Here is a 21,371-nt window from a genome sequence, read left to right as displayed (position 1 = left end):
TTCTGGGAGTTTTTCTCTGTGTTTTTTTTTCTCGGAAGGTGGTGGAAGCCTGTGATGGTTATATTTACAGTGGAGCATAAAAGTCAGGCTCCCAGTTACACTGAGGCTATTTTTTAAAATTTAATATTTTATCCTTCAGATCTGAATCCCCAGTGTGACACTATATTGGAGTGATGTGTTTGATAGTTTCTTTGTTATTACAGAAAGTATGCCAAACAATAAGACACACCTAGAAATGACAGGTCAATGGCTGGCATAAGTGCACCATGCAATGTGCGCAACCGATGGCGTTCTGTAAGTTATGTATGTTGCATGGTGATACGTGAGTACGCCCCCATGACGGTTGTTCACAAAGTGATTTAGGAACACTGTTTATAGAATAGCGGCTGACATTTACACTTTACAATTGTTGGCAGCAATCATGCGCATAAGCGCCTACTATTATATAAACTAGACGCACTATTAGAGAATTGCCTTTCATGGGTTTAATGAAGTGATTGAACCAAGGTCTCTTCCTCTCCACTCCATCCTGCAATGTCAGTCACATATTCAGACCTCATTGATTGACAGCTGTGGGTCTCTCTTTCTCTTTCTCTCTCTCTCTCTCTGTCTCTCTCAGTAGCATTTCGATAGAGAAGCTGAACCTAGATGCTGACGTCACCCCTCAGAAACCGCAGCACGGGCCAAGAGGAAGCCATAGTGACGCAGAAACTCCTAAGCGACCGTCGACGGTAAGAACACCTGACAAATAGAGGGCAGCATTCCACGGGTCTTGCAGATTGACGTCACCTATAGATGGTGATTACTTTCCCCTGACACAAGGAGTTTGATTTTTGTGCCCAAAAGAGACCCTCTGGTCATCATTGGCAGTTGTGATTTTGATATTGTGTCCCTGACTGGACTTCAGCATCACACCGAGCTGTTGTTAAACCACTGTACATGTTCTTAACCATTAAAAACCAAACACAATTAAGTATGGGGACCTGATGCCACATGATCGCTAAGAATCCAGTTTTGAAAGAGGTGGGTCTTTGCGTCCTGCCTGGTGGTGTGAGAGGGAGGAGCAAGTAACTACTTCTTGCACACTGTGAAGGGTTCCTGTCCATGGGAGCTGACCTGCCATTTTATTTGATTTCAGAATGAGAGGCTAGCAGGATCGGAGCTCCTCTCACCAGAACTGATTTCACTGCAAGATGCCAAAAGACCATCGAGTAACTCTCTGCAAAGGTAAGCCTGTTTAGCCCTTCCCCTCTGTGCCATCCAGGAGGACATGTTTTACAAATCGACCTAGCAGCAAACTATCAATGCTTTTGAACCTGTGTGTCTTAGTTACATATGTATAAGCTCTGCTGTATGATGAAAAGGGTTAGGTGATGGGATTTGATATTCTTCTTTTGTGTGGTTACAATCAAAGCAGTTTGCATATTAAATACAGGTATTTATTTTGTATCTGGGGCAGTAGAGGGTTAAGTAACTTGCCCAGAGTCATAAAGAGCTGCAGTGGGAATCAAACTCGGTTCCCCTGATTCTCAGACCACTATACTAACCAGAAATTCCGCAAGGTGCTTTTTCGCACCGAGCTAGCTTCATTTCACTGGATTTTCCTGTTTGCCCTTTTATAACCCAGTCATAGAAAGAATTCCAGTTATGCATATATATTTGAAAATGTACTTATGAAAGCGTAAATTTTTCCCTCCTTGGTCCAAATTCCCATGGCAGCTCATCCAGTCTGAACACCTGCCACTACCAAGAATACCACTTTTTCCCCTGGATAAAAATCCACATGGCACTCAACCATAAGCCAAGGAGCACAACTTACCCCAAACTAGTGTAGCTCCAGGTTCTTTCTGCACTGATCTGTTTTTGAAACCAGGTTCACCTGCATCATCTCTTTCCACCTCGATTTTAAATTTTACAGTAGTCTCGAAGATTTTAATGGATTTTAATTCATTCTGGTATTCTCCCTGACGCTCTTCCTCGTTCTCTCTCTAGTCCTCAGAAAAAAGGTCCTTTAACACTACAAGATTTCAACCTCCTTTCAGTGCTGGGACGAGGACATTTTGGCAAGGTAAGTCTGCCCTGCACTCAAAGCTGTTAGTGCTATTTCTGTACCATCAGGGCCTGGCACTATGCTGTCGTCCTGCAGATGAAGACTGAAGAGCTTCCAAGTAGATCATAAAACCACCCACGGTGTGACAAACCCAACGGATGATTGTTACCTTCAGTATTTGTTGTGACAGTCCAAAGAAAAAGTATACATGGACTTCCTTCTCCCAATCTACACCTGTCATGTGAACACCTGCTCCCACCCGCATTCAGGGAGGGCGATAATTAAAGCACTTTCAGTGTTTACCTGTAGAAAGGGCTTTAATTTATCACCTTCTGAACCTCTCATTAGCCACCTCTAATACTGGGCTGTTTCCCTTGGCAGATTCAGACTCCCCTACCCTCATTGGTTAGCAAACAAAAAAAATGAGAAATGAATCACCGTAAACCATGGCAAAAATTATCTATGATCTAATTTTAAAATTTGCATTATTTCCGTTCCTATTAACAGTAATTTTTCACTTCTGTAGGTAAAAATTGTTCAAATGTTTATATATATATATGTATATATATATATGTATGTATTAGGGGGTACCGAATATTCGTATTCAATTTCATGCGCCCCGAATACATTATTCGGTTTTGGCCGAATAGAGATTTAAATACGAATAATCCAGGGCTCTACTGTGCTAAATCCTACTGAAATAAACACTTGATCTCTGATTTCATGTTTCTTCTTTTATTATTTGTTATGTTAAAGCTCAATGCCTATTATTCATATTCGGCCAAATAATAACTTTTATTATTTGTAATTCGGCCAAATAATAATGTTTAATATTCGTATTCGGCCAAATAGTAAAATAAGCTATTCGGTACAACTCTAGTATATTCATTTTTAGAAAAGGGGGTTAATTATGGATCTGTTAGAATTGATCGAGCTTGTTAGGGTGACCCTTGGATTATTCTGGTTTAAGTGTTTCGAATTGAGAGAGCTGGCATTCTGTATCTCTGTTACTCCCATGTACAGGCCAAGAATTGTATCTCCCTCCATGGATCTGTTTCTTGGCACATGAATGGTTAACTTCAGTCCTCCTTGTGATACATAACACAATTTTCAGCACAACATCATGGAGTCTGTATAGTCTTGACACCTTTACAGGGATCCACAAAAGGGATGATAGAGTAACCATGCAGCCCCCCCCCCACCCCCTTCAGATAGCTTTATTTATTTCAAATTATTTATAAACTGCCTGTGCAGAATTTCTAGGCAGCTAACAATGAAACAAATCGTAAAAACAGACAACATAAACAAATACAACAAATTTACATCTACAAAAATGTGGCCTGCAAGGCTATTTACATATCTTGTGGCTTAGGAATTCTCCAAGTAGGATGTGTCGAGTGGAGACTGAAACGGCATCAGTTACAGACCCAGAACAGAAAAATCAGATTAGAAAGCTAAATTCCTATTCATAAAATAAAAAATGTTTCAGTTCCTCATCCTCCTCTTCTGCATGTTTTGAGAGTTGTCTGGGGATTAACACAGATGTCGGAGAGTGAATGACCTGGCTGGGACAAGGTTTGTCTTGCAGGTGTGCTGGTGCTATTGGTTCACACTGGCTTTCTCGTATGTGCCATATGTCGAAACTTGTCTCGCATTGGATGAAAGAAACTACAGTGTTGGATCTGTAGGGGACTAACGTGGGTCTGGGATGTGTTGGAAGGTTGGAAGTCCATCTTCCTGATTTTTTGCAGTTTTTATGAAGTAGATTTTCTCTGGAAAACTTGATCATGTGTTAGTGAAGTCCATTCATGCTTACGTTACATCCACTGTTCGCAAATTGTCTGGCAATTTTTTACAGTGGGTATCCTGTAGTACCAGACCTGCTTGCAGTCCTCTGCATCCACAATAACCCACCCCCCTCCAGCTGTTAGAAGACCAAAGTGCGATCTATGGTCCTCTGCTATGGGCTTTCTCTGTGACAGTACAAACTCCCATCTCTCCAGGGCATCTTCTGAAGACACTGTGTGACACAGACGTGTTTCCTGTGGTTGGTTGGTTGGTTGGTTAGTGACTCGCTCTGTCTGGCCATAGGTGCTGCTGTCTGAGTACAAGGTGACGGGGAATCTGTATGCAATCAAAGCTTTGAAGAAGGGGGACATCATTGCTCGTGATGAAGTGGAGAGGTAAGTGATAGCAGCTGGATTCACCCTTCATTGCCCAGAGGCTTTTCAGATCCCTTAACTTCCCTCCCTCGAGGTGGCTAAAAGCCTAAGACACATACTTTCAGTGCTGAGGCTTTTTTTCCTCCCGTTAGTATAAACATTTATGAACAAGACATTTTGCATTAGAATGTTGAAGGAGAAATAATTTAATATCTTTTTAACTCCATTTCCATCCTCACTCAACCCTGTCAGAGACCCATCCCCTTCCTCCAAATACCTCTCCCCAGTACCCCCATCCCTTTTCATTGCCTCTCATCCTCTCCAGTCTTCCAGATCATTCACATTATGTCTGAACTTTTCCTAAAACTTCATCCTCTTCTTTTGCCCTTTTCTCTTACCTCTCATTTCACACCCTCACTTATTCTCCCAACTGATAGACATATCCCCATTTATAACTACCAATTGTCAAGTACTCACTATCCCCTCAAAATTCCTACTCCATCTTTTCTAATTCCCTGCTCTGCTCCCCAACACTCTCTCATTCAGTCACCAAGTCCCAGTCATCTTCTGATCTGTTCCCCCTTCACCTCCTGTGGGGACGAAGCACATATCACCAAATCCCAAAGGGGGTTGGCAATGAGTGAGAGGAATAATTTATCATAGCACTCTGGAAATCTTGCAATCTTAGGGGTCCATTTACTAAGGTGCACTGAAAAATGGCCTGCGGTAGTGTAGATGCACGTTTTGAGGGCGCGCATAATTATTTTTTAGTGCACCTACAAAAAAATGCCTTTTTGTTTTGTTTTTTTTTTTGCCAAAAATGGACGTCTGGCAAAATGAAAATTGTTGTGCATCCATTTTGAGTCTGAGACCTTACTGCAATCCATTGACCTAGCGGTAAGGTGTCATGTGGTAACCGGGCGGTAATGGTCTACGCGTGTCAGATTCCACTTGACGCTCGTACCTGCCGCGCGTCAGAAAATTAAAAAATATTTTTCAGGCATGCGTAGCAGATGCATGCCAAAATTGAAATTACTGCAAGGGCCACGCGGTAACTCCAATTTGGCGTGCGTTGGGTGTGCAAAGAGGCCTACACAGCTTAGTAAAAGGGCCCCTTACAACCTACTACTACTTAACATTTCTAAAACGCTACTAGGGTTACGCAGCGCTGTACAGTTTAACAAAGAAGGATAGTCCCTACTCAAAGGAGCTTACAATCTAATGGACAAAATGTGCAGACAATCCAATTGGGGCAGTCTAGATTTCCTGAATAGAGGTATAATGGTTAGGTGCCGAAGGCGACATTGAAGAGGTGAGCTTTGAGCAAGGCTTTGAAAATGGGCAGGGAGGGGGCTTGGCATATGGGCTCAGGAAGTTTATTCCAAGCATAGGGAGAGGTGAGGCAGAAAGGGCGGAGCCTAGAATTGGCGGTGGTGGAGAAGGGTGCAGAGAGGAGGGATTTGTCCTGTGAGCGGAGGTTTCAGGTAGGAGCGTAAGGGGAGATAAGGGTAGAAAAGTAATGAGGGGCTGCAGATTGAGTGCATTTGTAGGTTAGTAGGAGAAGCTTGAACTGGATGTGGTACCTGATCGGAAGCCAGTGAAGTGACTTGAGGAGAGGGGTGATATGAGCATATCGGTCCAGGCGGAAGATATGACGTGCAGCAGAGTTCTGAACGGATTGAAGGGGGAATAGATGGCTACGTGGGAGGCCAATGAGGAGTAGGTTGCAGTAGTCAAGGCGAGAGGTAATGAGAGAGTGGACGACAGTTCGGGTGGTGTGCTCAGAGAGGAAAGGGCGAATTTTGCTGATGTTATAGAGAAAGAAGTGACAGGTCTTGGCTATCTGCTGGATATCCGCAGAGAAGGAGAGGGAGGAGTCGAAGATGACTCCGAGGTTGCGGGCAGATGAGACGGGGAGGATGAGGGTGCCATCGACTGAGATAGAAAGTGGAGGGAGAGGAGAAGTGGGTTTGGGTGGGAAGACAATAAGCTCTGTCTTGGCCATGTTCAGTTTCAGGTGGCAGTTGGACATCCAGGCAGCAATGTCGGATAAGCAGGCCGATACTTTTGACTGGGTATCCGCAGTGATGTCTGGTGTGGAGAGATAAAGCTGGGTGTCGTCGGCATAGAGATGATATTGGAAACCATGAGATAAGATCAGGGAGCCCAGGTGTAGATTGAAAAAAGAAGGGGTCCAAGGACAGATCCCTGAGGAACTCCGACAGAGAGCGGGATGGGGGTGGAGGAAGATCCATGAGAATGTACTCTGAAGAGATAAGAGGAGAACCAGGAGAGGACAGAGCCAATTTACAAACAATCTCTCACTCTAGTGATCTTAATCCTACAGTCCAAAAGTTATACTTATGCACGCTTAAACAGAGTAATGGAGACAAGGCTCAGATATTATTATAAAAGGTAAAGCTGTTTATTTTAGTACTGGCAGCAAATAGTAATCAGAGACAATGAATCATGCTAAATCACTTAGAATGGTGGAAAAGTGTCTCAAGTATCTGTCAGGAAACCCAGGATAGAGCACACTTACCCTAATCCTGAATTATTAGGATGCCCAACATCCCAGGCACTAAGGAGATAACAGTACAACCTGACAGATGATACCACTCAGGAACACTGGATTTGCAGGCAGGTCAGGAACTGATGATGATGGATCAGGACTCGGGAACACAGCAGGTGGACTCTCCCCAGCCAGATAAGAATCTACGCAGGCAGGTGATGCCACAGATTAACAAGCCTTCATTCTGGTGACGGGCTTGGAGCCAGCTGATGGCTGTTATCAAGGTTCCTGCACCTTCAAGGATGGGGTCTTTATACCTTTCTCCCCAAGTCTTGGTGCCAGGTGTACTGGAACATGACGACCTGATATCCCTGTAATGACGTCCTTGCTGATAACAATACAACAACAAATTGTTTTGCTTTTGTCAGACTGGATGAGTCTGAGACCTTATCCAGTACCAAGCCTCTGCATTGGAGCTAACAATGGCCAACTCTGTAAAAGTCAGGTTCATGATGTAGACTAGTGCTGAACTGTAGTGCCTTGATGCAGGAATTTAGCTCTACACTCCCATCCCATCCATCTTCTAGTCTGTTTTCCCTCTCCCTCTAGTCCCATTCATCTTCTCTTCTACTCTGTTCCCCCCTTGTCCCATCTTCAGCTCTGTTCCCCACCCCCACCCCCAGTGTCATTCATCTTCTGCTGTTTCTAGGATCTCCTGTCCAGTTGACAGTTTTTGTCACTCTATGTCCACCATCATTCCCTCTGTGTCCCAATGTTTCTTGTAAAGCATCTCCCCTTTGTATCCCTGTCCTCCTCCCTATGTCCCCATCCCTCCCGTCCCTTACCCTCTCCATGTACAGCATCTGTTATTTCTCTTCCCTTTCTCTTGCACCTTACCCTACCCTACCTCATATCACCTCACCTCACCACAGAACCCTACCCTACCATACCTCATATTACTTCCTCACCCCAGGACCAACATCTCTCCCCTGCCCCATCCCCACGGTACTGCACCATTCTCTCTCTCCATGGGTCTTGCATCAACCCCCCTTATCTCTCTTCCTTCCATTCCTTCTCTAGTTCAGCCCCCCCTCCCCAATGGTCTGCCATCTCTGTCCCTCTCCCCCTTCCCTGCATTCTGGTATTTTTCATACTCCCTCCCCTTACAGTCTGGCATTTCTTTTACTCCCCCCTCCTTCCCGGATATTGTATCTCTCTTGTCCTTCCTTCCTCCTCCTCGGCAGTCCTCCAGTGTTTCTGTGGCTGCCGTCAGCAATAAAACAAACTACCTCCGGCTGACCCCGGAAGTATTCAATTTACTGAGTCCCGCCTCCTCTGACATGACTTTCTGTGTCCGCATAGGTGGGACACAGTAGAGGGAACACTTCTGGGACCAGCCAGAGGCAGCCATAGAAACACCAGAGAACCTCCAAGGAGAAGAAAGATACCAGACTGCGCAGGACAGGGGAAGAGGGAAAAATGTGATGCCTATGGTGCATAGGCACCATTTTCTTTGAAATCAATTTGGGGGAGCGACTGCTCCCCTTGCGCCCCCCCCCCCCCCCCCCCAAGCTATGCCTCTGCTTGTAGCCTTTCCCTACTTCCACCACCCATTCTATGAGGAAATATTTCCTGATATTATCCTGTCTACCCCCACTGAGCCTTATCCTCGAGTTAAATCTTCCTCTTGATGGAAATAGGTTTGTTTCACCTTTGAGGTATTTGACCATCTCTGTTGGATCCCTCCTGTCTCTTCTTTCCTCTAGGGTATACGTATTTAGTTCTTTCATTTGTTTTTTTTTTTGTACAAACTCTACATTTTGGTGGTCTCTGTCTGGGCTGCCTCCAGCCTGTTTATATCCTTTTAGAGGAGCAGCCTCAAGAACAGTACTCCAGATGAGGTCTTGCTAATGACCTGTATAGTGTCAGGAGAGACACTATACAGGTCATTAGCAAGACCTCATCTGGAGTACTGTTCTTGAGGCTGCTCCTCTAAAAGGATATAAACAGGCTGGAGGCAGCCCAGACAGAGACCACCAAAATGTAGAGTTTGTACAAAAAAAAAACAAATGAAAGAACTAAATAGCAGGCTAGCATCGATCAGGTGATGCTGTGGGGGTTGGCCTGAATGAGGGGATCTCCGTTCGCTCTGACATCACTATTGAATTATGTCTCTGGCAACTAGTTAACTTAACTTCTCTCTTTTCTCTTTACAGCCTTATGTGTGAGAAGAGGATTTTTGAAACTGTGAACAGCTCCCACCACCCGTTCCTGGTGAACCTGTTGGCCTGCTTCCAGACCGCTGAGCATGTCTGCTTTGTTATGGAGTATACGGCAGGAGGAGACCTCATGATGCACATCCATACGGACGTTTTCTCGGAGCCTAGGGCCATGTGAGTGCAGCTGTTTCAGCCTGCCAGAAGATGTGGAGGGTCGTTAGAACTCTAGTACTATGAAGTGATCAACTCTTGCATCCTTGAGTAGATTTAAGAAAATCTGTAGTCTAGGTTGGAATCCAACAATATTTCCTGCAGGAGACTCAGCTCCAGGGCAGTCTCATAACTTTTGGCTTCTACAGAGCTAACTGTTGTCTTGAAGTTTGATGGCTGTTAGTCTAGTCTTTGGCACCTCCTTCTGGATTATTGTAATCATTACAGTATTTACAAACCTACCACCTCCAGTTGTGCACAGGAAATCCCTGTGCCAACAGCAGGATCAAAATGAATTAGGCGAGCAGTGCTAACCTCAAAGAACCGCATACGTTTTCTCTGTTTAACAATTTAACTGGACCTCTCTTCACTTGGTTATGTACCACCTACAAACCCAGAGTGTCTTCTGAGTTTTGAGTGCCCAGTGCAGTAAGTCATGTATTCCTGAAAGATAGGCTAGCATGCTCTGTTTGACCTTGGATTTCCATGAAGAAAGAGTCTTAAGGCAATTGAAAGAAGGTTTGGGTTGAAGAACCTTCAGTCTTCTTTAAAACAATTGTTTATATAGTTTTCCTTCCTTGTGTTAGCCCCCTATCATCTGTAAATAAGATACATTCTTATTTCTCTATGAGTTACTCAGCTAGAGTTTTCCATTTATCTATGACACAATAGAGTGGAAACATTTGGGTGTCCCTCCCCAACTTCTAGTCAAAGTTCTTCTGCAGAGAAACTCCAGTAAGAGCATATTCATGCGTTGTCATGTCTGTATTCTGAGAATGATGGACAGATTTTTGGTGCATTCCCAAAGTCCAGTCCTGGGGAGTTTCTTTGGTGGAGGCAAAGACAGAGATGGTTGGGAGAAAACTCATCAGGAATTCTCTTTCTCCCTTCACGGCAGGTTCTACGCAGCTTGTGTTGTGCTTGGCTTGCAGTTTCTACATGACCACAAAATTGTGTACAGGTGAGTTAAAAACTCCATTGGCCACGAGGTGAATTTGGTAGCTGAATAGCCAAGGAGTTGCTGTTGAAACGTTTTTGTTGGCTAATTCAATATAGTTCCCGCTTGACATTTGAGAGACATACAGTCAGTGCAGCTTTTGAGCTTGTCTAAACTCATCACAAGTTCGTTGCTTACAAAGGCCTCATTTGCTGTAATTCCAAGGGTGCCTTGGGAAGGGGACCCAGTTTGCTCTGGTAGTGTGAAAGAGAAGGGAGTCCTATATTCACTATCTATCTATCTATGTATTAAATAAAATTGAATGGGTGCTCTCTTGCCTTTCTCCTTAGGGATTTGAAACTGGATAACTTATTACTTGACACCGAAGGTTTTGTGAAGATAGCAGACTTCGGCCTCTGCAAAGAAGGTTTGGCTGGTGTTTTGAAACAAGCACTTTTGAGAGAAGGGTGACAGAGATGGTGCAGAGAGGGGACATGTGCCTGAGAGAGATATACAGCATGTAGATGGGGGTGTCAGGATAGGGCAAGGGAGAGGGGATGATCTGAGATTGGGTAGGGCTTATGGTGACCAAGGGACAGATTGGGTTGACCACCAGACTGCACTACACCCTTTCCCCATCCCCAAGAATGTGCCACCTTTCCACTTCTAGGTTAATCAGCCTCAGCAGAGCTTATGTTAAACTAGCTTTGAAACTGAAAACTTCAAGCTTCCCCAGGCTGCTCATCACATCAGGAACGAAGAGGTGGGGGCTGATCTCTTGGTTGACAGATTGCTGACTCTTTTGTTCACTTGCAGGCATGGGCTACGGCGACCGTACCAGCACTTTCTGCGGCACCCCCGAGTTTCTGGCACCGGAGGTGTTGACCGACACATCATACACACGAGCCGTGGACTGGTGGGGCTTTGGCGTCCTTGTCTATGAAATGATGGTGGGGGAGGTGAGATTCCATGCTTTCATGTTCATGAGCTGAAGTTGATTTCTTGTGCTCTCTATTTCCTGGTGGCACCATGCCAGTCACCAAGCTACTGTTTGGGGATGAGCCCTCTGGCATAGGGCAGGGTTGTTACCTTCCCTGGAGATCCCTTTTCAAAATTCATTGTTTTTCCATGTTCTGGTCTCCTGGTATCCTTCAAGATTTCACAGTCACTGTTTATTTATTTGCAAAGGGACAGGGAATGTGAGAGAGACACTCCGTAGGTTTTTACATGCTTGAAAATCTCAAGGCGCTATTTCATGGCTGTCCCTATGTCCCAGCACTGAGACCATGATGCCTGTCCCTCTCTGGCCTGCGAGCTTAGACTTCCCTGCTCCGATAGAGAATGAGAGAACTTGCTTTTCTTTCTGACTTGACACTCGCCTCCTTTCTTGTGTTTTCCCTTTTTTAGTCTCCATTCCCTGGTGACGATGAGGAAGAGGTATTCGACAGCATTGTGAACGATGAAGTACGATACCCCCGCTTTCTGTCCACAGAAGCCATTGGACTCATGAGACGGGTGAGATGCCCTCGTGAAAAGACCAGAGGAAGGAGGGGGGGCTCTAAGTCTGTGCATCTATTCTGCAAACAATTTAATACATGTGGTTTGTGCTATGGATTTACACGCTAAGGGGTTAGTTAAATCCGATACGGTGGGTACAGCGATGTGGGAAGATTAAGATTAATATGTGCATCTCACGGGCATTACGGCCCCCCAAACTATGTGTTAAGTTGTCATGTCTGTGGAACCTGGGTCTTGGGGCTAAATTGAAGAGAATAAGAATACAGAAGTAAACATTGTGTTGCTTCGTTTTTCTGCAGCTTCTTCGAAGGAATCCAGAGCGGCGCCTGGGATCCAGCGAGCGAGACGCTGAGGATGTGAAGAAACAGCCTTTCTTTAAGGTGGGTTTTCAACCCTTGTTGGGGCTGGTCAGGGTTTCCACATCCCTTCTCTATAGCTGTATAAAAAGTTCTCCCTCCTTAGGCCCTGCCAACATTCCCTGCCCCCCATAGCTGTGGTTTGCCTGGATATTTGTGTGTGTGTGGGGGGGGGGGCAGTTTAGTATTAAGACGTATGCCTGCCCCTTTGCTCCCCCTTCTCATTTTGCCTGTCTGTTTCCTTGGACACCTTTGTGTTTATGGCTCACTGTGATTCTGCCTCTTGGGAGCAGGAGATGTCATATCCAACTGCTTGAAAATTTTATTCCCATTGCAATTCCTCTCTCATTCCCATCTGATGTGGCTGTCATGGTGCTGGACCTGCTGAGGGGCACAGAGCACACCATCCTCTGAAAGCTGGCACTAGTCTGTTCTTCAAGCAATCTGAAGCTGTCATCAGGATTCCTGCTCACTCAGGCCCTCATGATCAAAAGCAAACTCCAGCCCTAGAGGCTGTTAACGCCATACTAGCACCGGAGTTTGCTGCCAACCCATGATCAGAGCCAAGAGCCTGAAACAACACACTCGAGGGCTCTTAGCGCAGGTAGCATGCAAATGCATGCTAAACAGGGCTTCTAGCGCAATTAGCTTGCAAATGCATGCTAATCAGCGCTTAACGCATTCATCCCCAATGATCAGCGGCCAGCGCGCCAAAGATTGGGTCGCTGGCTGCGGCAAAATCAACGCTAGCTCCGAGCTGGCATTAGACTTTGCGGATCATTGGGGAGGAATGGTGAGCCCTGTCCAGCATGCAATTGCATGGTGGCAGGCCCCCGTTCCCCCCCAAAGCAAACGCGAACAGGGGCCTGGAGGTCCGGTGGACCTCCGGTCCCCCCGACGATCCCACCCCCCCACCCCCATATTCAAGGAGGGCTGGAGATCCGGTGGGTCTCCAGCCCCCCCCCCCCCCAAGCCCCCAGAAATCGTGAAGTGGCCGCCGGCCAAACGCTCTCCCACCCAGCGATGGAGGGGTGGGGGCTGGAGGTCCAGTGGATCTCCAGCCCATCACAACTCCTCTCCCCCTCCCCCCCCCAGCGTTCTCCTTTGAATACCTGGTGGTCCGTGGTGACAACACCCCCTCCCGGCCCCCCTACCTTTCGTTGGAGGAGGGACGCAGCCTGATCATCGATGCAGAAAAGCCCTGTGCTGTCCCAGCGCTATTTTTAGAGCGCTGTTCGGAACAGCGCGGGGCTTTGGATCATCTGAGGGTCTGGGAGCGCTGCCTCGCTGTCACCTCCAGCTCTGGAAGCACTGCCTTACTGACCCCTCAGGCCTGAGGAGTAGGAGCCAAGTGGCCTGTAGGGCACCGTTAACCCTTCATGGTCTGTTTAGGCCCTTTTCAGTGATTGTGAAAATGACTTGGTCACTGTAACTGTGAAATCACACTCCGTTCCCACACAGGTATTCACCCGCCCACTCTTACACTGGCCTTCCTTGGATTGATATCACACCCTCCTTATGCACACTGTCCTGCGACTGTTGGCACTCAACCTGGAGATATCAGAACAGAAATCCACGGAACAATGTCTCCTAATATAGCCCTTGAGCATTTTCAACACCTCTGGTTTGCAAGTGGAGGAGTAGCCTAGTGGTTAGGGTGGTGGACTTTGGTCCTGAGGAACTGAGTTTGATTCCCACTTCAGGCACAGGCAGCTCCTTGTGACTCTGGGCAAGTCACTTAACCCTCCATTGCCCCATGTAAGCCGCATTGAGCCTGCCATGAGTGGGAAAGTGCGGGGTACAAATGTAACAAAAAACAAAACAAACAAGCTATCTTATTTGCAAAGCTTAAGCCGGAATTTGGTCTAGGAGCGAAGCTAATCTGAATATTTGAGTTTTTTTCCCTGAAAACCAAGCTTGCTTCATTGAAATTTGGGAGCCACTGGTGTACAATCCCTTCATAGGCCAACTTGTTTTCCAGGGGGTACAAATGGGGGGGGGGGGTGCGTTATCTATGTATACAGCTACTAGGTTGTAAAGGTTACTTAAGTCACTGGCTTAGTATGTGGTTGATACTGGTTAAAAGATAACCCCGTCCCCCCCAAAACATGGTTTGAGGCCTTCGGCAGCTCCCATTCTCCGTCTTCTTCATTTGTCTCTCCTTTCCTATTTCACAGACCATCGACTGGGAGGCGCTGCTCGTCCGGCGGTTGCGGCCACCCTTCGTCCCCCTCATCAAGTGGCGTGAAGACACCAGCAACTTTGACGAGGAGTTCACGGCAGAGATGCCCACACTGACCCCGCCCCGTGAGCCCCGTCTCCTGACGCAGAAGGAGCAGGACTTGTTCAAGGACTTTGATTACATCTCGGATGCCTGTTAGCAGCAGCAACCCTTGGAGACCTGGCTCCGAAGCACCACCACCCATCTCTCCCACCAAGTGTAGACATGTGGAATGCCAGCCAGGCACCACCCCAAAAGATAGCCCAGCAGACTCCTAATCCATTTTGCTTCTGTGCCCAAATATCTGCCCGCCGTGCGCATGCTCTTGACATGAGATCTGCCGCCACCACACCGAGTTTCCAGACAGCTTGGTTAAGACAATGCATTTCTTTTCGGGAAGGAGTGTTGAACATTTGTTCCAAAAGTACTGACATTTTTTTTTTAAGTTTTGGGGTTTGTTTTTAAGCCATTTCTATTCTATAGGCCCCAGAGTTTTATATAGAACTATGTTTTTTTTTAGCCTCTTCAACTGCTGTCTATTTCAAAGTCATAGGACTGGACGTGACTGCAATCCATCTTCCCCATGTTTTTTGTGACCTAGGACTGGCCACTGGGGTTGGGAGTGCAGCTACGGGATCCAGAGTGGAAAGCAGGGGGTAGTAGAGCCGTCGGGGTAAACAGCAAGTTTGAAGGAGGGGCAGAGGGGTTGAGTTGGTTTCATACGGGCAGACCAGGGAGCAGAGGATGGGAATAGGAGACAGGATGGTCAGACTGTGTGCCTTTGGGAGAGAAGACGCTAGTGGTCCAGAGAGGGCACCCACAGGATAGCAGAGCAGTCCTGAAGAGGGAGAGAGTGACGGAGGCTCAGGGAAGGGGGGTGGTTCCCATAGATTTAGACAGGAAAGTTGGCTATACTAGGAGCATGGAAATGAAGCAGGGTATTGGGGTGAGGTCTTCAGGTTAAGAGGGGAGAGGACTTGCTAGTGAGACTGAGAAATAAGGGAGGCTGACACTCAGGTGACTGCCGACTAAGCCCTGGGACCCAGAGAGCCGCTCGTACTGACTGTGAAAATGGAACATGTGCAAATCAGATGCTCTCTGAGCCGGTGGCAGTAGAGAACAGTCCAGAACTAAAGGGAAAAGGGGGTTTGGAATCATCACCATCATCACATTCTGTGCACATAGTCTGTGACTGGTGTGGTGGGGCGGCTTTGAAATCTAAATGAAGTATATTTATTTAAATTTGTCTGCGTGGGAAATTGAAGAATCCTAAAGCCACCCTGCTAACAAACGATGTAACAGGGAATTTCATGAGCAAAAGTCCCCACCCCACCCCCATCCCATGGCTCTCGCCACTGGTGAAAATATTCCATTGCACATTGCCAGAGTTTAGCGTTCATCAGAGACTTGTAGCTGATTTCTTAGGACCTGGAGCATCATTAATCTCTGTACTGGAACACATCGTTAAGAGAGGTGAGGGGCCACATGAGAGATGTAGAAATGTGGCTTCAGAATATAGGTAGCGATGAGGAGGGGGCAGTTCAGCTGAGCATCCAGATAACATGCCAAGGACCCACCAAGCCAGCTGGGAGCCTTGAAGTGACTACCTGCTTTGAAGGGACACGCGGGCCTTACTCTCGGCTGCCCTTCCCCCCCCCCCCCCCCCCCCCCCCCACTGCACCCAAATTTCAATGACTTTGGTCATCAGCTTTTACAAATCCAGACTCCTGTTTAATTTCGAAATATTGCTGTGTTTTTTCTAAGAAAAACTCTTTAGCTGGGGAGAGTCGGAGCAGAGGATGGAGACAGAGCACAGCGCAAAGCAGCAATAATATATCTGTGTGTTTTGGGGAGGGGGCAGGATGTAGCATATGCCTTTATCCATAGCGAGCGTGCTAGTGCCGATGTCCTTCCTCTCACTACTTCAGGCATGAAACTTGTAAATTATCAACACCTCAATACAGACCTAACACCACAGAGAGCAAAAGACTTTATTCTATTATAATGAAAGAGAAAACTGAACTTTGTGTGGTCAGTGTTTGTGTGTCTCACTGCGTTCTCGGTCCCAGGCTGGGGTGGGGGCCACTTCTCTCCCCCCTGAACTTAGCAATTTCAGGACTTCAGAAGGTAAGAATGTGCACAGGGCCAAAAGTTTCGCTTCATTTGGGCTGTATTCTGAATTTTAGGATACTTTTTGGGGTGTGGGGCTTTTTTTTTTTTCATACATATCGTTTTAACAAAAAATTGTTCACATGCACTGATTGACTTAGCGCATGTTAATTCGTAACATGGATTGATTTAGCGTGCACTACGTTTTTTTTTAAGGCGCACAAATGCACATTCTTAGCAGACTAGGGTAGATGCCCTCACCCCAGCAAACCTCACGGTGCTGCAGATTAAACTGTGTTCTCCATGGAAAAAGGGGAACAACCAGGGCAGTGACGTCTCTAACACTTCCTGAACCCTCATCAGACCTCTTTGCTACCACTTTACAGCCAGTTATCACATGTGGCCTGAGATGACAGGACATATGTGTGTGTAACAGAGATGGTGAAATCATTCTGTATTTTGTCCCCTTACCCACTGAAATGGGATCATTATTACTGGCCATTGACCTGTGATTGCACCCTTACCACGTGACAGCCACCGAGATGGTATTAAGAACTGCCCTACTGGGTCATACCAAAGGCCCATCTAGCGCAGAGGCCAGTCCAGGTTACAAATACCTGGCAGGATCCCAAAAGGTAGCTCGATTCAACCTGTTCTTAGGCTTAGCGAGCAGCCTTTCCTCCTTTTATCCAAGCCAGACACATGGCAGAGGAAAATGCCTTCCCACAGTTCCCAGAGGATCTTAGCATGTCAACTGGGACATCACAAACCCAGCAGAACCAGTGTGATGGTGTACTGGTCCAAGACCCCATTCCTACAGGAAGCCCAGGCAAGCTCAGAGATGGTAACCCTGGAGGGAGATTCCACAGAGATGTCCCTGTTTCAAAGGTAGAAGGCGATGGTTTAATCTGCAGGCCTGGGAAATGAAAATGACATGAATTCTGTAATGGGGATCGAGGGGTTCTTAAGATGGATTTTGGGTTATGGTGAAAGAGCTTCCTCCATTCACAGTTCCAAGTCCCTGATGTCTCTAGACCAGGGGTTCTCAACCCTGTCCTCAGGACACACCTAGCCAGTCAGGTTTTCAGGATACCCACAATTGAATATGCATGAGGTAGATTTGTATGCATTACCTCCATGACATTTAAGCTCGAGACTAGCCTTAAACAGGCTGTTCCACTTCCAGCTAGATGGAACAGCGTCTATAAAACGCTAGTATCAATATGTAAAAACTTAACTCATTTTAGACAACTGGCAAATTGAATTCAATGATGGAAAAAAAACTGCAGAAGCTGCTTTTGGATTTAAATGAAACACTGTTAAATGACATTATTTGTGTCTTGTCTGCCTTTGATGTGGCAACCAATAGAGAATGACACGGACCACAGGGACAAAGTTTGTCCTGTCCCCATCTGTACAAGCTTCAAACACTTATGATTTTATATTTAAATCTTTTCATTAAAATATAAAAAGGAACAATATTCTGTACAATTATCAAACATATAAATGGCAAGTGACCGACTCACCTGCAAATGCGCAGTAGAGACTTTCCTCTCTGTCCCGCCCTCGCGTCAAGACGTGATGACAGAGGGCGGAACAGAGAGGGAAACTGAGTCGGACTGTCTGACGCTGCCGCCTGGAAACGAACATCGCGCACACCAACCTCCCCCCAACTTATTAATCCACAGATTAAAAAGTCATAACAGTGCTTTATAAGGCATATTTCTCCCTCAATAGGACATATAGAGCGGGTTGTATTTTGTACCCCTGGACATTTTAATAGGGTGGAATAGGATCTCTTGGGGTAGTGAAAGTCAGATATTGTTGGGGTTGGAAGGATAAAGGGTTGTGGTGGGGAATTATTTCAGTTGCTCCTTATTTATTGTTTTCTATTTGTGATTTATAAACAACTAGCCGTTAAGCCCGTTAAAACGGGCGAGATTTCCAGCTACCCTCCTGCCGCCGCTCCCGCCCCCCTCCGTATTGGGCCCCCTGCACTGACCTGACAGTGTCTCTCACCTCCGTGTGGAAGCGCTGCAGGCAGCTAGTTCAGGAGCCGACAAGAGAAGGAAAAATACTAGACTTAGTCCTTAGTGGTGCTCATGATCTAGTGCAGGGGGTAACGATACGAGGGCCGCTTGATAACAGTGATCATAATATGATCGGTTTTGATATTGGCATTGAAGGAAGTGAAACTAGGAAATCAAGTACGCTAGCGTTTAACTATAGAAAAGGTGATTACGACAAAATGAGAAAAATGGTGAAAAAAAGACTGAAAGGAGCAGCTCGCAGAGTAAAAAACTTGCATCAGGCGTGGATGCTGTTTAAAAACACCATCCTGGAGGTTCAGGACAAATATATTCCACGTATTAGAAAAAAGGGAAAAAAGACTAAACGTCAGCCGGCGTGGCTAAACAGTAAGATAAAGGAAATCATTAGAGCCAAAAAACAATCCTTCAGAAAGTGGAGAAGAGAACCAACTGAAAGTAACAGGATAGATCATAAGGAATGCCAAGCCAAATGCAAAGCGGAGATAAGGAGGGCAAAAAAGGACTTTGAGAAGAAATTAGCGTTGGAAGCAAAAATACATAGTAAAATTTTTTAGATACATTAAAAGCAGGAAACCGGCCAAAGAGTCGGTTGGGCCGCTGGACGAAAATGGTGTTAAAGGGGCGATCAAGGAGGACAAAGCTGTAGCGGAGAAATTAAATGAATTCTTTGCTTCGGTCTTCACCGAGGAGGATTTGGGGGGGACACCGGTGCCGGAAAGAATATTTGAAGCGGGGGAGTCGGAGAAACTAAACAAATTCTCTGTAACCTTGGAGGATGTAATGGGTCAGTTCAGCAAGCTGAAGAGTAGTAAATCACCGGGACCTGATGGTATTCATCCCAGAGTATTAATAGAACTAAAAAATGAACTTGCGGAGCTACTGTTAGAAATATGCAATCTGTCCCTAAAATCGAGTGTAGTACCGGAAGACTGGAGGGTAGCCAATGTTACTCCGATTTTTAAGAAGGGTTCCAGAGGAGATCCGGGAAATTATAGACCGGTGAGTCTGACGTCGGTGCCGGGCAAGATGGTGGAGGCTATTATTAAGAATAAAATTGCAGAGCATATACAAAAACATGGACTGATGAGACAAAGTCAGCACGGATTTAGTGAAGGGAAGTCTTGCCTCACCAATCTAATGCATTTTTTTGAGGGGGTAAGCAAACATGTGGACAATGGGGAGCCGGTTGATATTGTATATCTGGATTTTCAGAAGGCGTTTGACAAAGTGCCGCACGAAAGACTCCTGAAGAAATTGCAGAGTCATGGAATCGGAGGTAGGGTATTATTATGGATTAAGAACTGGTTGAAAGATAGGAAGCAGAGAGTAGGATTGCGTGGCCAGTATTCTCAGTGGAGGAGGGTAGTTAGTGGGGTCCCGCAGGGGTCTGTGCTGGGTCCGTTGCTTTTTAATGTATTTATAAATGACCTAGAGATGGGAATAACTAGTGAGGTAATTAAATTCGCCGATGACACAAAATTATTCAGGGTCGTCAAGTCGCAGGAGGAATGTGAACGATTACAGGAGGACCTTGCGAGACTGGGAGAATGGGCGTGCAAGTGGCAGATGAAGTTCAATGTTGACAAGTGCAAAGTGATGCATGTGGGTAAGAGGAACCCGAATTATAGCTACGTCTTGCAAGGTTCCGCGTTAGGAGTTACGGATCAAGAAAGGGATCTGGGTGTCGTCGTCGATGATACGCTGAAACCTTCTGCTCAGTGTGCTGCTGCGGCTAGGAAAGCGAATAGAATGTTGGGTGTTATTAGGAAGGGTATGGAGTCCAGGTGTGCGGATGTTATAATGCCGTTGTATCGCTCCATGGTGCGACCGCACCTGGAGTATTGTGTTCAGTACTGGTCTCCGTATCTCAAAAAAGATATAGTAGAATTGGAAAAGGTACAGCGAAGGGCGACGAAAATGATAGTGGGGATGGGACGACTTTCCTATGAAGAGAGGCTGAGAAGGCTAGGGCTTTTCAGCTTGGAGAAGAGACGGCTGAGGGGAGATATGATAGAAGTGTATAAAATAATGAGTGGAATGGATCGGGTGGATGTGAAGCGACTGTTCACGCTATCCAAAAATACTAGGACTAGAGGGCATGAGTTGAAGCTACAGTGTGGTAAATTTAAAACGAATCGGAGAAAATTTTTCTTCACCCAACGTGTAATTAGACTCTGGAATTCGTTGCCGGAGAACGTGGTACGGGCGGTTAGCTTGACGGAGTTTAAAAAGGGGTTAGATAGATTCCTAAAGGACAAGTCCATAGACCGCTATTAAATGGACTTGGAAAAATTCCGCATTTTTAGGTATAACTTGTCTGGAATGTTTTTACGTTTGGGGAGCGTGCCAGGTGCCCTTGACCTGGATTGGCCACTGTCGGTGACAGGATGCTGGGCTAGATGGACCTTTGGTCTTTCCCAGTATGGCACTACTTATGTACTTATGTACTTATGCTTCTCAGAAGACTTGCTGGTAGCAGGAATGCACAGCATCCTCATTGCAAGTTCTGCCAGTTTAGGTTAGCACTTTTGCTTGTTTTTCCCAAAAAATCAAAACATTGTCGTCTGCAACACTCAAACATAAATACTGACCAATTCATTAATAATAGCCTTCAAATGAGGCATTGTTCCATAAAGGTCACTCATAAAACTGCTAACATCCATTTTCATTCTTTTGAAAGGGGGGGGGGGGTGCTTCCACAGATGTGACGCTATCTGGGCATGTGGATTGTGGAGGATCCTGAGTTTATTTATTTACTATGCTGCTTTCCTTGTAGGCAAACCAAAGCAGTTTACAATAAAAACCAAAAATAAAAAGGTAGAAAAGAACTCCATTGGTCAATAGGAAAGAGCAAACACCCAGTCCCAATCAAATACTAAAATCATAAGTGCTAAAAGCAGTCATCATAGCTAAATCATTCATACACGCAACCAAAAGTAAGTAGCAATCAATTCATTACCCTAAACCCAGACAAACTCCCACATTGCAGGTATTGCCCCGGTTCTTGTTTGAAATGCTAACTGGAA

The 21,371-nt window shown here is 46.0% G+C and overlaps 1 protein-coding gene across 5 annotated transcripts in view; it reads left to right on the top strand.

Moving 5' to 3' along the window:
* The window catches only part of PKN1 (protein kinase N1), a 113,290-nt gene extending 97,083 nt beyond the window's left edge, over positions 1-16,207 (top strand). For 4 of the 5 annotated variants that reach the window (XM_030197133.1, XM_030197128.1, XM_030197130.1 and 1 more), the window contains exons 12-22: positions 620-731; positions 1,139-1,227; positions 1,993-2,068; positions 4,142-4,233; positions 8,941-9,117; positions 10,052-10,114; positions 10,441-10,517; positions 10,907-11,049; positions 11,498-11,605; positions 11,908-11,988; positions 14,142-16,207. In XM_030197133.1, coding sequence (XP_030052993.1) covers positions 620-731; positions 1,139-1,227; positions 1,993-2,068; positions 4,142-4,233; positions 8,941-9,117; positions 10,052-10,114; positions 10,441-10,517; positions 10,907-11,049; positions 11,498-11,605; positions 11,908-11,988; positions 14,142-14,345 — 1,222 coding nt within the window. In that variant the 3' untranslated portion in view covers positions 14,346-16,207. The remainder of the gene's footprint in view (positions 1-619; positions 732-1,138; positions 1,228-1,992; positions 2,069-4,141; positions 4,234-8,940; positions 9,118-10,051; positions 10,115-10,440; positions 10,518-10,906; positions 11,050-11,497; positions 11,606-11,907; positions 11,989-14,141) is intronic. The other variant, XM_030197129.1, reaches the window with a different exon arrangement.
* The last annotated feature ends 5,164 nt before the right edge of the window (positions 16,208-21,371 follow it).

Source organism: Microcaecilia unicolor, chromosome 3 (assembly GCF_901765095.1).
Source record: "Microcaecilia unicolor chromosome 3, aMicUni1.1, whole genome shotgun sequence".
Classification (NCBI taxonomy): Eukaryota; Metazoa; Chordata; class Amphibia; order Gymnophiona; family Siphonopidae; genus Microcaecilia; species Microcaecilia unicolor.
This window is presented reverse-complemented; position numbering and strand designations above follow the sequence as displayed.